The sequence below is a fragment of the Rutilus rutilus genome, assembly GCF_951802725.1.
Source record: "Rutilus rutilus genome assembly, chromosome: 19".
Taxonomy (NCBI): Eukaryota; Metazoa; Chordata; class Actinopteri; order Cypriniformes; family Leuciscidae; genus Rutilus; species Rutilus rutilus.
Genome location: NC_140232.1, coordinates 9,611,296 through 9,626,445, shown reverse-complemented (window position 1 = coordinate 9,626,445; position 15,150 = coordinate 9,611,296). Strand labels below are relative to the sequence as shown.

The following is a 15,150-nucleotide window of genomic DNA, read 5'->3' as shown; positions in this document are numbered from 1 at the left end:
GGTTCTGACAACACTGCATTGGCTCCCTATTTAACATCGTATACATTAAAATATTGCTGATTACTTACAAAGCACTAAATGGTTTAGCTCCCCAGTACTTGAGCAAGCTCTTAACGCATTATAGTCCTTCACGTCTATTGCGATCTCATAATTACGGCCAGTTGATCATACCTAGAATATCAAAATCGACTGCTGGTGGTAGATCCTTCTCCTATTTAGCACCAAAACTTTGGAACAGTCTTCCTAACATTGTCCGGGAAGCAGACACACTCTGTCAGTTCAAAGCTAGACTAAAAACACATCTCTTTGACCTAGCATACACAACACATTATAGACTTCTATAATTCAAAGTTAAGCTGCATAGATTAGGTCAGCCGTAACCGGGAACACTTCCCATAAATCCTGATGTACTCGTTACATCATAAGAAGAATGGCGCCTATGCTAATATTAGTCTCTAATGTTTATCCCGAGGTTTACCGCAGTCCGTCGGACCCAGGCTGTATCCAGATCTGATGAAGGACCTGCGCCTGGACGCGACAACAACACAGTCCTAAAGTGTCAACTAGTCTCTCCAGGGGATCCCATCCCTTTACCTCCCTACAGATAAAGCGTTGTCAGGATAATTCCGGTACGCGGGGCTACGCGGAAGCGATAAAAATTCTGTATTATAAATTAAGGCCAGACAAATAGTTTGTTGAGGGTTGGTTTGTAGGGAAGGACTACACGCCTGTGCACTACACACCTGCGCACATATATTCAAATGCGCATACCTATAGACTGAACTCGTAATACGCATGTGCACGCCATCAGTGTTCTCACAGGTTTGCGTTTTTAAAGTTTGCCCAGAGGATTTTCTGTTAGAACGGTGTCGTGTTAGCGGCCCCTAAGTTAATAACTAATAATCGTTGCGACGGAAGTGAATCAATCAAAACTAACTTTAGCTGGACAATAACTTTATTCTAGAGCTGCTATAAAGCCAAAACAATCTCTGTTACTTTAATTTCCTATTATCACTGTAAAGCCGCTTTGGAACAATCGACATTGTTAAAAGGGCTATATAAATGAAGATGACTTGACTTGGCATAGTTTAGGTCAGCCGGAACCGGGAACACTTCCCATAAATCCTGATGTACTTGTTACATCATAAGAAGGATGGTGTCTACGTTAATATTAGTCTCTCTGTTTATCCCGAGGTTTACCGCAGTCTGCCGGATCCAGGCTGTATCCAGATCTGATGAAGGACCTGCGCCTGGACACGACGACAACACAGTCCTGAAGTGTCAACTAGGCTCTCCCTTGTGAAGGCCTCCTTCCCTTCCCTTTACCTATGTACAGATTAAACGTTGTCGTTTTATCTGTACAGAGTCACCACGTGGCTATGCGGACGCGATAAATAATTCTGTATTATAAATTAAGGCCAGACAAGTAGTTTGTTGAGGGTTGATTTGTAAAAAAAAAAGTAATCAACGCTTCCAAAACATGTTTTTTTTGCAAGTTATGTTTTTGGTCTTTTTGTGCCTTTTTATGTGATAGGACAGTAGAGATTTTTTGACAGGAAAGCGTGGGGTGGAGAGAGAGGGGAAGGGGATCGGCAAAGGACCTCGAGCTGGGAATCGAACTCGGGTCGCCGGAGGCGCAGTTGCGCTATATGTCGGCGCGTTAACCATGGGGCTATTGGCGCCGACCCAAAACATGTTGTAAATAGACATTTTTGACACTCTTCACTGAGCGCTTACACAGATACACACGGTAGCGTTTGAAAGCAGGTGCCTATCAGCGGATCGCTAATATATCCGCTGATAGACATATTCGACGATAGATGCCTGCTTTCAAACGCTCCCGTGTGTGTCTGTGCAAGTGCTCGGTGAAGAGCATCAAAGATGTTTATTTACAACGTTTGTCCCATAAATGGTATAAAAGGCGAAGTGTGTCCAGACTTTGAACTTAAAATGTCGTATAGGCATCTATTATTTTACTCACACTGCCGTCCGCCATCCCATTAAAAACCTCTTTTCTTAGGCTAGTTAACTTATGTCCACGTTTCCCTCATTCATGTGTTGAGAACTACCTTGAGGAGCCATGAAGTAGAAAAATACAGTTGTATTTCCACTATATATCCTGCGGTTAAAGAGCATTTATAATCTGACCCACTGAACGTTTCAGAGTAAGGCGTATGTTCGTTTACACACAAGAAGGCCATGATCTGTTGTTTTCATTGTCTCAGAGTAATAACAAATTTGGTTTATCAGAAAGTAATCTCCTAATCTCACACTTGTTCCTGAATTTTGTTGTTATTTCTAAACTTTGCTTTCTTATGTCTGCTTGTGCATGTTATAATGTGCATGGCACATTAACATACTGGACTTCAATTGTGCTCGTAAATTATTATTATTTTTTTTTTATTAGGTGCACAAGTTCTAGAAGCATAGAGCCCTGAGACATCAGGTTTGTAATCTCACCTGCGAATGAGATCAACAGCAAGATCGTAGAGAAGCTGGAAGTGATCAGAGGCGTGCGTGACACAGTATGGTCTGTACCCTGAGTGATGGTGAAGAACAAACAAACAAATATACATACATGCGTGAAAAATGTTCATAAATAGAAAAGGTCACATTTGAAACATTTGTGTAATGTCACTTAACACAAAGCCCTTTCTTTAACTTTTTTCTTTGAAATTTTGCTCTAAAATGCATTTAAATGCAATTCATAATGCATTGCATTGCACTGCACACACTGCAGCAAAGTCTGTTATAGCAAGTGTCAACTTTCTCTTTTGAAGTAACAATGAGTGACAATGAGCAACCGTTTGAAAAGAACAGACCACAAGTGAGATAAGGTGCTCAACTTTCAACAAAAAAATAACAGACAAGTTTTTAGAACCACAAGACGGTGAGTAAGTGATGACAATTTTCATGTTTGAGTGAACTGCTCAGTCTCAGCAGACAGCTTGTGACTGGATCAGCCAAGTCAGATCTTAATACTCACCAAGCCACTCCACCATGTCTTTGATGGCAGTGAAGTACTTCTCCTCCTCTTTCTCTGGGTTTGTGTCGTCATACCGCAGGAAACAGATGCCATTATTGGCCTTCACACAAAACACAAGTCAGAAAGGAATTTTTTTGTAATACAAAGTTGTTAATGTGAGAGTGTGTGTGCATGTATGTACCTTGGCAAAACCAAAATTGAAGTTAATTGCTTTGGCATGACCAATATGCAGAATACCATTAGGCTCAGGGGGGAAACGGGTGCGGACCTACAAAGAGAGAATTTGATTTAAACAGAAAATACTGAACTCAGTTTAGTTCCTTAATGTTCCTGGTCTTATTGTGCACACTTCAGTGCCACTAATTCAAAAGACAAAAAGTGCATTCAGGGCATACCTGTCCTCTAGTGACTTCCAGGTGCTTCTTCAGCAAATTCACGGTGTTGGGTGTTACAACATAACCCTCCGTCTTGTAATTCTCCCCTAGAGAAAGAACAATAAATCTCGATTCACTTTGAGCCATTAAAAAAAAAAAAAAGAAGAATCCCCTGATGGCACATCGGGTTAAGCTTTGCATATTGAAGCTTTGTACAAAGTCTGTGGGTGCTTCTCAATACTCAAATGGATGCTTCCTCGTTCCTCCAAATTCATAATAAATATTAATGAATCAAGAATCCCTTTTGAAATATTTGAGATGTCACAGCCTGTGACATCTCAAATATTTCAAAAGGGATTCTTGATTCATTCATATTTATTATGAATTTCTTAAATAACAAAACTTCAACAACTTAAGGGTAGATCCTTTGTACACAGCTGATGACGCTTTAAAGTGACACTCGAGTGATCAAGAATATACGAATAAGCTTTCCTTCGATTTAGGGCTGCAACAAATCATTATTATGGTAATCGATTAATCTGTAGATTATTTTTCAGATTAATCGGATGAAGAAAAAAAAATATATATATTATACATTGACATTTTTATTCATTATTTTAAACAATATTATTGTTCATCCTACTCAATGCTGTTCTCCAAACAATGTGTACTATAAAGCCTATAAAAAAAATATATATAGTGAATGTATCTCTACAGGCTATGCTAAAATACATTCTAAACATAAAATCAACCAATTGCTTACCATTTTAAAGCAGAAATTAAAATGACTAAATTAAAACTGACAATAAACAAAAACAAAATCTTAACTTGTACGAGATATGAAGAACACACATTATTATTTAGTTGTTGCAGCCCTACTTCGATTCCTCCGTCCTCATTTTCTTTCCTTGTTAGAAAGGAAGAAAAAAAAAGTGTGGAAAGAAAGAGGGGATGCACAAATAAGGAATGAGTAGCACCCGATGTAGCTAACTGGACACCGATATGTCAACACTCCCACCTGGCTTATGGAATTTCAGCGCCTCTCCTCTCAGCTGCTCCATCAATGATTTCCCCTCTGTTTTTCCTTCACCTAGAAAGAAAGATGGAAATATAAAATAGACTTTTACATTTTAAGAGGAAAATATGTAAGGGTGCTAGGTGGTTTTACACCCTCCTTTAAAGGGATAGTTCATCCAAATATTTAAACAAAGAACAACAACAACAAAAAATGTTTGAAAAAAAAGGAGAAATCCTTTTGTTGTCCATAAAATAGCAGTCTATGTTCACCAAACCTTTGGTTACAGAAGAAAAGGTCATGCAGGTTTGGAATGACAAGGGTGAATAAATGATGACGATTTTTATTTTTGAGTGAATTATCCCTTTAACGCAAGTCCATGTGATTATTTTTTTATTGTCCACCAGGCAAATAAGAAAACAACACATCAACAAGCCACATGATTGAAGCTATACATTTTGTACATAGCACAAATGGCATGGGAAAATGAAATGCCAATGTTTAAAAGTTAGGGGGTTTATTCAAATCAGTATAATTTGAATAAACCATACTACATGAAAAAGAGTGAGCATACTTTGACAAAAGTTCAAGATCAGTTAATTTTTTTCACCAGATTTCTTCAGTACATTAAGTTTTTAGGTCTATTTAACACTAAAACACTGCAGTCTTCACTGTATGAATTAAATATACACTGATTCTTATTAAAGCTACTAAAGTTATTTAGTCAAGAGCAGTGAGTGATTTTCTCTTTGTCTTTTGATGTTTGAGTAACATTATCAGCATAGACAGAAGAGTTATATTAGACAATGACATTGCTGTCACTGTGACCTAACACACGGATCTAATATCCACCTTAAATTAAGTAAGCCATTTCCTGTGACTGTGTGAAACTTACGATTCATTAGCTAAAGGTAAATAAATAGAACAGTGAAAAAATGAGAATACTATTTGCAGTACAACACAGTGTGTACAATTACGATAATAAATTAGAATATGATTAAAAAATATTTTTTTACTAATAGGAGTTTGCAGTATCAAGCAGCATTCCAGACTGTTTTTGTACAGCTAAAATAACTGGAAGCGACTGATACTGGAAGCACATTGAAGCAGTGCAAAAATCTCAAAGATTGCAGCAATTAGAAAACAACAATGATCCAATCAATTTCCTTTGGAAGTCTCAGCCTAAATTCTCTAATTTAGCTGCTTCACTTAGATATGCAGTACTCTCCAAAAGTCTTAGTATTTTCAGCAAAAAAAAATAAAAATAATGGTAGCTTTTGCTGCAGTGTCACATTTATTTTGCCATTAATTGAAAATAATCCAGTGAGATTTTTGTATGCACAAGGAGTCTGACAACAGCCAGTATGCTCCATACGGAGATCTGATCTCATCTCACCATCAGAGTCCATCTGGGATTACATGAAGAAACAGAAAAAACTGCGACAGACTAAATCCAAAAGAACTGTGGCAACGTCTCCAAGACAATTGAAGAAATCTCTATCAATAGAAACTTCATATTATCGCCACTATATTGTCATACTGCCTAACCCTAGCCGCTAGTATTTCTGAAGCAGCATTTCACTAACACAAAACTAAAGATGCATAAATCACATTAAAGTGCAGTAAAAAATGTCTCATAGCTTTCTGTATCTTACCAGAAACCTGCTCAATCTTCACATCCTTCTCTGCAGCTTTGGTTTTGGCCGCCTGTGATAAAAGAAAAAAAGATGGCAGCACATTTTACAGCTGCATAGTTGACATAACTACATAATTATCTGTAATAGATAGATTGTTTTATTTAATGCCATGTCAGTATCTAAGGCTATTTTCATGGCAAAAATTAAATTACAAAAATATAAATATCATATAAATACAATAAAACCAAGCAAACAAACAACAAGTCATATTATATATATATATTTTTTTTAATTAACATATGATAAAAAATCTAAAACGTTTTCAGGCATAATCTTACTAAATAAGACCTTAAGTGAAATAACTTCATAAAAGATCATTCTACTTGTATTATACCCAGGAGAGTCCAATAAAATATGTTTAACAGAGAGGGGAATCTTATGAACATGCATAAAGTTGGGTCTTCACCTTTAAGCAAAAAAGCATGAGTCAAACTTGTATGACCTATACGACATCTGGTGAATACCACTTGATCAGATATAGTTTTAAGAGTGATTAAAAGTCTGTTTGAAATTTCCGGATGAATTTCACATAGCTTATTTTTCTTGCACGTATTCCACTCCTCTTATCTAATATATACCGATTAATAATAGGTCTGATATCTGAGGAAGGAATTTGACATTCGTTAACTTCCTGATTAAGAGCTTCCTTAGCAGCTGCATCAGCTCGCTCATTTCCTGAAAGTTCAACATGGCCTGGAACTGATTCTGTAGATAATCCACTTTAGTTAAGATGCAGTCCACTAAAGGATGAACAATTTTTAAAGTGTCCATTGCTTGAAGGCAAGATTTAGTCTGTAAAAATTATAGAATCCTTTCGTTGTGTATTTTCAATTTGTTCCAAAGCTAAAAGCAAAGCACGTGCTTCAGCAGAGAAAATTGAGCACTGTTTTGGAATACGGATTCCATAACATTATTATCTGTAATATGTTTTACACCAACATAGTGCCAGGGCTGGTGTCAGAGCTTGTGCCAAATATCGCCCTGTTCTGTGCATTTCCACAGAAGAAAAGGCTGTTAAAGCGGTTTGTCTTGAAGAAGAACAGTAAGAACAAGAACAAGAACAGGTTACTCCCATTATAAGATGCAACATACATTCAGCTGGCAGACACCAATTCCTATTTTTGTCATTTTGCGATGCAGTAATTTTGGACTGGTACAATATAACCTGCACACATACATAGTTACATCATTGTGGAAAACGAGTAGGGAGGTTAACGATTAATCGACGATTGATTAATTGTCGATAATACATTTAATCGATAAAACTTATCTATCATCGATTAAGCAGGTTCATGCGCGTGCTGCTCAACCGCGAAACATCTAAAGCGAATGCGCCAGAGTTATGTTTGGAACCATTTCAGAGCCAGGTCATCAGCAAAATCGAGATCTTCCAGTTGCTCAAAAGGGTTCCACTGTAGTCCTGTCCTTTGACCATCCACTGGCATTTTAATTGTCCAGTCGATGGCGATGAGGAAGAGGAGGGGAGACAGTAGGCAGGCTTGACGTACTTCTGTTTTTATAAGGAGGGTGTCCGAGAGTTTACCATTTGAGGTGACTTGACCTGTGAATCCATCATACATGCATTTAATGATGTTGACCAGTTTTATGGGTATTCCATAATGTCGGCACAGAATGTTTCTGTCTAGGCTGTCAAAGGCCTTTTCAAAGTCGACAAAGTTTATGAATGATGATGACTGCCATTCAATGCGTTGTTCGACAATTATTCTGAGTGTTGCAATGTGATCTGTACAGGAGTTGTTTTTCCGGAAACATGCTTGTTCTATTCTGAAAATCTTGTCTAGTGGTTCTTGTATTCTATCTAGGATTATTCGGCAGAGGATTTTGTTGGGGACTGAGACGAGCATAATGCCTCTACAGTTTTTACATTCGCTGAGGTTTCCTTTCTTGGGCACTGTGACAATTAACCCCTCCTTCCAATCTTTGGGAATCTCCTCTTTTTCACAGATGTCATTTAGGAGCCCATGGAGGATATCAGTGGAGGTTGATATCTGCTTTCAGTATATCAGGTGGGATGTTATCCTTCCCCGGTGCCCTGCCTAGCTTCAGTTTTTTTGCAGGCTCTCCTTATTTCCTCCTTTGATATCCTACCACCGTTGAAGTTTAGGTCTTTTCCCGCTTCCTCTATGACTGGGGGGGTGTCTCATTGGGTTTAGTTGCCGTTTTCAGCGCGTTTTTCCAGGAAGAGTGCGTCCACAACAGTCACACATTCTGACAAGCACGCATCTGAGGCGGTGTTGGTGACACGTTCTATTACTCTTGAGAAAAAGTCTTGAGAAAAGTGTTTAATTGGCTAAACAAATCATGTTTAACACTTAATCTGAGGAAAACTAAATCTATGTGTTTTTCTATAACAAGAACGTGGATAATAAATGACCTTAATATTAAAATGAATGGTGAACTCACCGATCAGGTAGAACAAGAAAAATATTTAGGAGTGATTTTAGATTCTCAGCTAAATTTTAAAAGTCATATTAAAAACATCTCAAGAAAAATGAAGCCCAGTATGAACTGTTTCAGAATGATCAGGAGCGGTCTAACATTTGAATGTGCTCATGTCTTTCTGAACACTATGATCCTGTCCCACCTGTCGTTCTGCACCATTGTTTGGTCCCAGACTAGCCAAACTACCCTAAAGCCTATTGAGAGGCTTTATAACCATGCCCTAAAAATTTTTGATAAAAGCCCATTCGATTCCATCACTGTTACATTTTAAGTAAACATAAAATCTTAAACTTTGTTAATTTTGTTAATCTTAGACACATAAAGTTGTTTTTTAAATGTTTAACTGGACTTGCACCTGAGCCACTTTGTGCATTTGTGAACAGGCTGGAACCCTCCAGATCAACAAGAGCTGCTACATGTGGAGAATGTAAAGTTCCATTTTGTAAAACATCTTTTGCCCAAAATGTTTTTTCTGTGAAAGGAGCCAAACTGTGGAACTGGCTTCCTACAAATATAAAGACTTTAACTAAACTGCCCACCTTTAAAAAACTAACAAAAGCCTGGTTCATACAGCAGCAGCAGTGTGATCATGCCATATGAGATGTATAGCTGTGTGTATGTGAGGTGTGCATCTGTGTGAGTTCAAGTGAATGTGTTTATTTACTACACTTATTTGTATTGGTGCTAACTGGTTTCTGGACATTTTATTGTATTCACTGTAATATTTTTTACTTCTTTATTATCTTAACTGTTAAAAGCCATTCTAGGGACAGGTGTTGCAAATTAGCCATGGCTATAAACACTGTGATACAGGCATCGGATTGTTCTTTATGTAATAATCTATGTTTTTTTTGTATGTGTCCCTATTCAAATAAAGAACAAATAAAATAAAATAAACATGTAGTTTTGAGCAGCATTTGCAGACCCTATCATGCTGTTGGCCATATGCCACTGCAGCAGACGCAAATTGCACCATTAAGGCTATCGATTAATTGATCGTTAATTTAAACCACGATCGATTATGGGAATTTGTGAAAATTGGCATCCCTAGTAATGAGACATGTTCACAGAACCCTCTGATGTGCTCACCAGCAATAAAACAACAAAATAGTGACCGTGAAAAAATATATACCTTGGGCTTTTTCTCCAGATCTACCTCAGTTTTTGGACCCAGAAGGTGCAATACCTAAAAGCCAACAGAAATATTCAGTGCACGTACATTAACAATGATTTAGACTGATTAGAGTAAGGTAGTAAAACTGTCACACAAACCTGCATATCCACTTCATTCTTGATAATCTTTCCATCAGCCCATTTGAGAGCGGCTCTGGCCTCACCTGAAGAGCATAAATAGACACTATTCCTCACAAGCACAACACAACTGTACTCATATGACATATGACATGTTGCCTCACCCATGAGTATTCCCATGTTGAAGCGGTATCTCTCTGCCAAAAGCTGATCTTTGTGTTTCTTGATAATTAGTTCCACCTGTGAAATAGTTATTAGGTCAATGGCGGATAAGGATTCTTATGAAACTATGAAAATCTAGCATATTTTTAACATTTTTGAAAAGTGTTGTACTCAACTTTAATAAAAGTACTATAAAATTTGCTTAAATATAGAGAGGAAACAATTTCAATACTTGGCCACTAAATAAATAAATATAAATAAATAAATATAACAATAGAGAACAGTTATAAAGTAACTACTTGATATTTCAGCACTTTAATTGGGAAATACTTCCTATAGTCAGGGCCTAAAATTTACACTTGCCAAGAGCCAGATGAGACTTAAAAAGCAGCGTTGGTGAGTATATGAAATGGTGTACCGGCCACAGTTGGCCGGTAACATTTTTATGAATTCTAACAATGCATGAATGTGAACAAACACGAACGACGCTCGGGACAGTTGACGGGTCAGCGCTGCATCATCACGAAAGTTTAAGCTTTGACAATTTAAATATTCATGCGCAAAAGGGAGATCAATCCATTATTTGCGTGCTTTGTGTGACTAATTCACACAAAATGATGTCAAAAACAAAAATAACGATACACTAGAACTAGTGGGAACATAACATAAACATAGAATTTTGGAAATATTCCAAGTTGGAAACTTAACAGGAATTTATGGGAATTAATTGAAAATTTGGGGAAGGTGAATTTTTTTTTGGTCATATTCAAACATAAATAAAAACTTTTTTTTGTGGTCAGGAGCTGACGAGAGGGTGTCTGAATCTGAAGACTGGAGTAATGCTTCCATTCGAAGCGAAAATTATTCAGTGTCACATGATCCTTCAGAAATCATTCTAATAAGCTGATTTGTTGATCAATGTTGGAAACAGTTGTGCTGCTTAATAATTTATGGAACCTGTGATCCTTTTTTCAGGATTCATTGATGAATAAACTTAAAAAAAGAACATCAATTATTAAAAATATAAATCTTTTCTAACAATATAAGTCTTTACTTTCTTTTCTTTACTTTTTATCTATTTAACACATTGTTGCTGAATAAAAGTATTAATTTCTTTAAAAAAAATGTTTTACTGCCCTCAAACTTGTTTTAACTTTTAATTCATCAAAGAATCATGAAAAAAGTACAGGTTATAAAAAAATTAAGCAGCACAACTGTTTCCAACATTGATAACGGAATATCAAATCAGCATATTAGAATGATTTCTGTTAGGATCATGTGACACTGAAACTGGAGTAATGTCCTTTTACCTCTTTTAGCCTTTTATGTTCAAACCGGAGTCAGACAATGATGAAGAGACTCAAGAAGAAGTGACAACATGTAGAATGCAACAGGACATTTTTGAAATGTTAGTTGATGAATTTATGCAGCTGATGTGGAGTTAACTATCTTCTAGTCATTAATTAGCATATTCAGTCATGATAATCTATAAATCGCATTCAGGGGGCGGGGTTTATGTAAATTTTAGGGTTGGTGAGGTCACTAACCCGAGAGGAATGTCGTGTAGTCCCTACCAGCCGTTTGTCGTAGTCCTTAAAAAACGATTTATTTAAAAGCAAATATCTTCCTTTAGTTTGAACTTTGAGCGTTGGAACTTTGCAGATGTTGTTTATGCTCAAACAGCAACATTACACACTCTAACTGAAGTTAGAAAAGTGAAATCATAATCAACCACCCCTTTAATAATAAATGAGTAGGTGTGTCCAAACATTTGATTGCTATATTTGTTCTCCTCCTATAATATCTAGTCTATACTCACACCATAGAAAAACTTTTTGTGAACATTTGTGAATGAAGCGTCCTTACTGCATCCTCTATCTGCTCAGGTGTGACCACCACTCCCACCCCACAGGCAGTCTCAAACTCACACCGATCCATATGTTCCTGAGGGTGACTTTTCACAAAGTCCAATGCCGCTGAGAAAAAATAACAATAAAAATGTCAACAAGTGGTGAACAGCAAATTAGTGAACTATGAGAAAGGGCCTTGCTCATGAGAACTAATCATGCAGGGGAGAGACAGCATTAACATTAAGTGACATGGCATTTGGTGCACAGAAGCCAATGGCACATGTAGCTATGCTTAGTGACACATCCGGTGGCATATCCGGTCTTCATTGGCATGTGATAGTGGATAGTGGCATGTGCCACTGACATTGTCGCCAAACACTGACACGACACCTGACAGACACCTGACAGTCGCGGAACATGTCGCAATATGTTGTGACACCTCCAGTTGTGACTGACAAGTTGTGACTGGCACATGTATTTGAGAGGCATGTGCCACTGAATGTTTTGAAATACCAGTGCTACTGTATGTTGTTCATCACACAAAGTCACAAACTGCCCATTCTAGGAAAGACAAATTAAATCCATCATGGGTCACTACGAATAACGCATTAACAGTCGCATTCGTTACTGTAAACCTTTATTTTTGCATGATGCTGCACGGACTCATGCCAGTAGGTGTCAGTATAAGTAAGTGTAACACTGGCCAGCGCAAGATTCTCATCAATCTCACAAGATTCTGTGGCTTTAATATTTCAAAAGATATTTTATGGAATTATGTATAATAAATAAAATCCATTTTTGTTGCCACATTAACTCAGCGATGAAATAAATAATTAGTTTGACAGCATAAAGCATATTGTTCCGCAAGTTGCACATTACGCAATCCATTGGCACATCACAAGTTTTAGTGACACATGCCACTATCCATCGGCACATGCCAATTGGACATGCCGGTGTAACATGCCGGTGTCAGTCAGGTGTCGTGTCAGTCAGTGTCAGTGTTTGGCGGCAATGTCAGTGGCACATGCCACTATCCACCATCACACGCCAGTGAAGGACCGGATGTGCCACCGGATGCGTCACTAAGCATATCGACGTGCCATTGGATTCTGTGTGCCAAGTCTAGCGTTCTCTGCTATAGTTTTCTCTTTAAATTGCCTTTTTGTACTCCACAACATTGGTGCTCATATCAGCATCAGTCCTATTATATTTTAAATAATTTCTCATTTATTTAAAAAAAAAAAGTTTAAAATGACAAATGTACAAATTCTTGATTCCTAAACAATTATATTGATATACATCAATTACTTTCAGAAAACAAAACATTATAAACATTTAGAAACAAAAAAGAACAGTGTGACAATAATAAAGACAATCAGATACCTGACAACTGCAGTTCCGTGGTTATTTTTCTTGTAATGATGTATTCTGTGAGGAAAGAAAGTCGATGCGTGTCTTTAAGTCGTGTCACCATACTGTACAGGAGAGTGCCTGTAGTCTTATCAATGCCAGCGGACCCAAGCAGCCCTTGAGCCTGAGAAACAAAAACACAACAGTAACATCAGCAATATTACAAAACTTTTTCAAACACCCCTCGTAATGTAAGGTAAGGAAATTGCCATGTAAGTTCTTAAGAGGCTAATAACTTTTACAGCGCACAACTGCAATTATTCATTATGCGTATTAATTCATTATGTACCACTTCGATGGCCTTCTTGAGTGTTGATGAGAGCAATTCATTTTTCAGGGTTTCCTTAGCTTTCTGCTCACTAAGGCCAATTGACATGAAAATAGACACAGCGTCCGCCATTTCCCTTCCTGCACACACGCCGGTTTACACTTCCTCCAGTCCTGCAGAAGGCGTGGATTCAGATTTGTACGACCATGATTTCTCCAATCAGATTTGCTTTCACGCATCCTTCCACCAATCGTCGGTGCGCCTCTAGTCTGTTGATACTTAGTTGCATCAGTCGAGCCAAAAGCCACTGGAAGGCAAACCTGCAAACTTTAGCCAGTTGTCGGAAGCGGGGTGGGGGTGACGTTGAACTTGAGCGACCGTGGCATAGACATAATAAATACATATATATTTATAATACATGTATTTATTATGTCTGTGGACCGTGGTGTAGTTCGCCTGAGGTTAGCTTTTATTTCTGGCGATTGTATTTAGGATTCAGAATTCATAAGGGTTCATTTGTGATCAGAGCATATATCAGTTACTTTGTACAAATTGAAGATGTTCTACTTGCTTTCTTATTTACTGAAGGTGTAATTGTATTAAGATACATTTTAAACTCTCAGGTTAATGTTGGTAAAACTTACAATTATGGATATAAAATTTGCAAAGAAGATACATTTAATTTATAAAAAAGCAAGCGTTATTTTTAGTAGGGTCAGGATCAAAGTGACCAAAAATAATGTATTTAAAAGTTATGGATATATCTTGCTGGATAGTATCTTTAATAAATGTGTCAATCATTTCCAAAAGTTGTTCAGTATAGAAACATGGCCAAAATAAAAGATTTCTGCATGTACTCTGCAAAATGAGAATTGTGTATCAATATCAGCTTTATATTTAGTCATGAAATGTTTGGGATTGTGATGCTAACTTCCGGGTTGGCGTCATCACTGCAGACGGGCTTTGGCAGTACTCTTTTTTTTTTTTCATATACTTGTTGAACATTAAAAGAAAGGCAGTCATAACTGAAAGATTTACAAACAAAGACTGAGATTACAGATTACATTACAATTTTCACATCACATACTTTGCTTTGGGACTTGTCATCAATGTCTCCAGATATATTAGAAAAAACTAATTTTGAAAAATGTACATTTGTGTATGTAAATTTCAGCAAAAGCAACAAATTATTTATCATTACAAAAGACACATTTTTATTCTTAATTAACAAACCAAACATAAAAATTTCCCATGTAGGCTATCAGTATCAGTCCTGCAGGTATTCTTTGTTGCATTAAACTGAACGAATCATTCCAGAATGCGTACACCAAATTACACTGAAAAAAGTTTGTTTCTCTAACTTATTTCACTCTAAGTTTATAACTTACTATAACTTATTCTAATCATATTTGACATAAATTTGAATCACCAACATTAAATCTTATTCTTAAAAATTCTTTTGCAGGGTATATATGATTCATAATTTTAAAGTGCCCCCTCCTTACATTTAGGGTTAACAGGAAATGAGAGGAAACTGGTCCTAATTTTACACACTTCTTTCATTCTTTATTTTATAATGATGGAATATATAAGTTCCATTTACAGGTCCTGGGAACATTGTTGTAATAAACAATTCCTTAAAAATTTGTTAGAGCATTTTCTATCACCAAAGCT

General features: G+C 37.0%; 1 protein-coding gene across 1 annotated transcript in view; it reads right to left on the bottom strand.

The window, feature by feature from the left end:
- Positions 1–13,821, bottom strand: part of qars1 (glutaminyl-tRNA synthetase 1) — a 40,058-nt gene extending 26,237 nt beyond the window's left edge. Inside the window, exons 1-12 of the mRNA XM_084389402.1 lie at positions 13,498–13,821; positions 13,182–13,332; positions 11,815–11,924; positions 9,951–10,026; positions 9,808–9,872; positions 9,668–9,721; positions 6,031–6,082; positions 4,379–4,450; positions 3,382–3,467; positions 3,168–3,254; positions 2,987–3,086; positions 2,461–2,539 (exon numbers count right to left, since the gene is read on the bottom strand). Of these exons, the coding sequence (XP_084245528.1) occupies positions 2,461–2,539; positions 2,987–3,086; positions 3,168–3,254; positions 3,382–3,467; positions 4,379–4,450; positions 6,031–6,082; positions 9,668–9,721; positions 9,808–9,872; positions 9,951–10,026; positions 11,815–11,924; positions 13,182–13,332; positions 13,498–13,608 (1,043 nt within the window). The 5' untranslated portion in view covers positions 13,609–13,821. The remainder of the gene's footprint in view (positions 1–2,460; positions 2,540–2,986; positions 3,087–3,167; positions 3,255–3,381; positions 3,468–4,378; positions 4,451–6,030; positions 6,083–9,667; positions 9,722–9,807; positions 9,873–9,950; positions 10,027–11,814; positions 11,925–13,181; positions 13,333–13,497) is intronic.
- Positions 13,822–15,150: the final 1,329 nt, after the last annotated feature.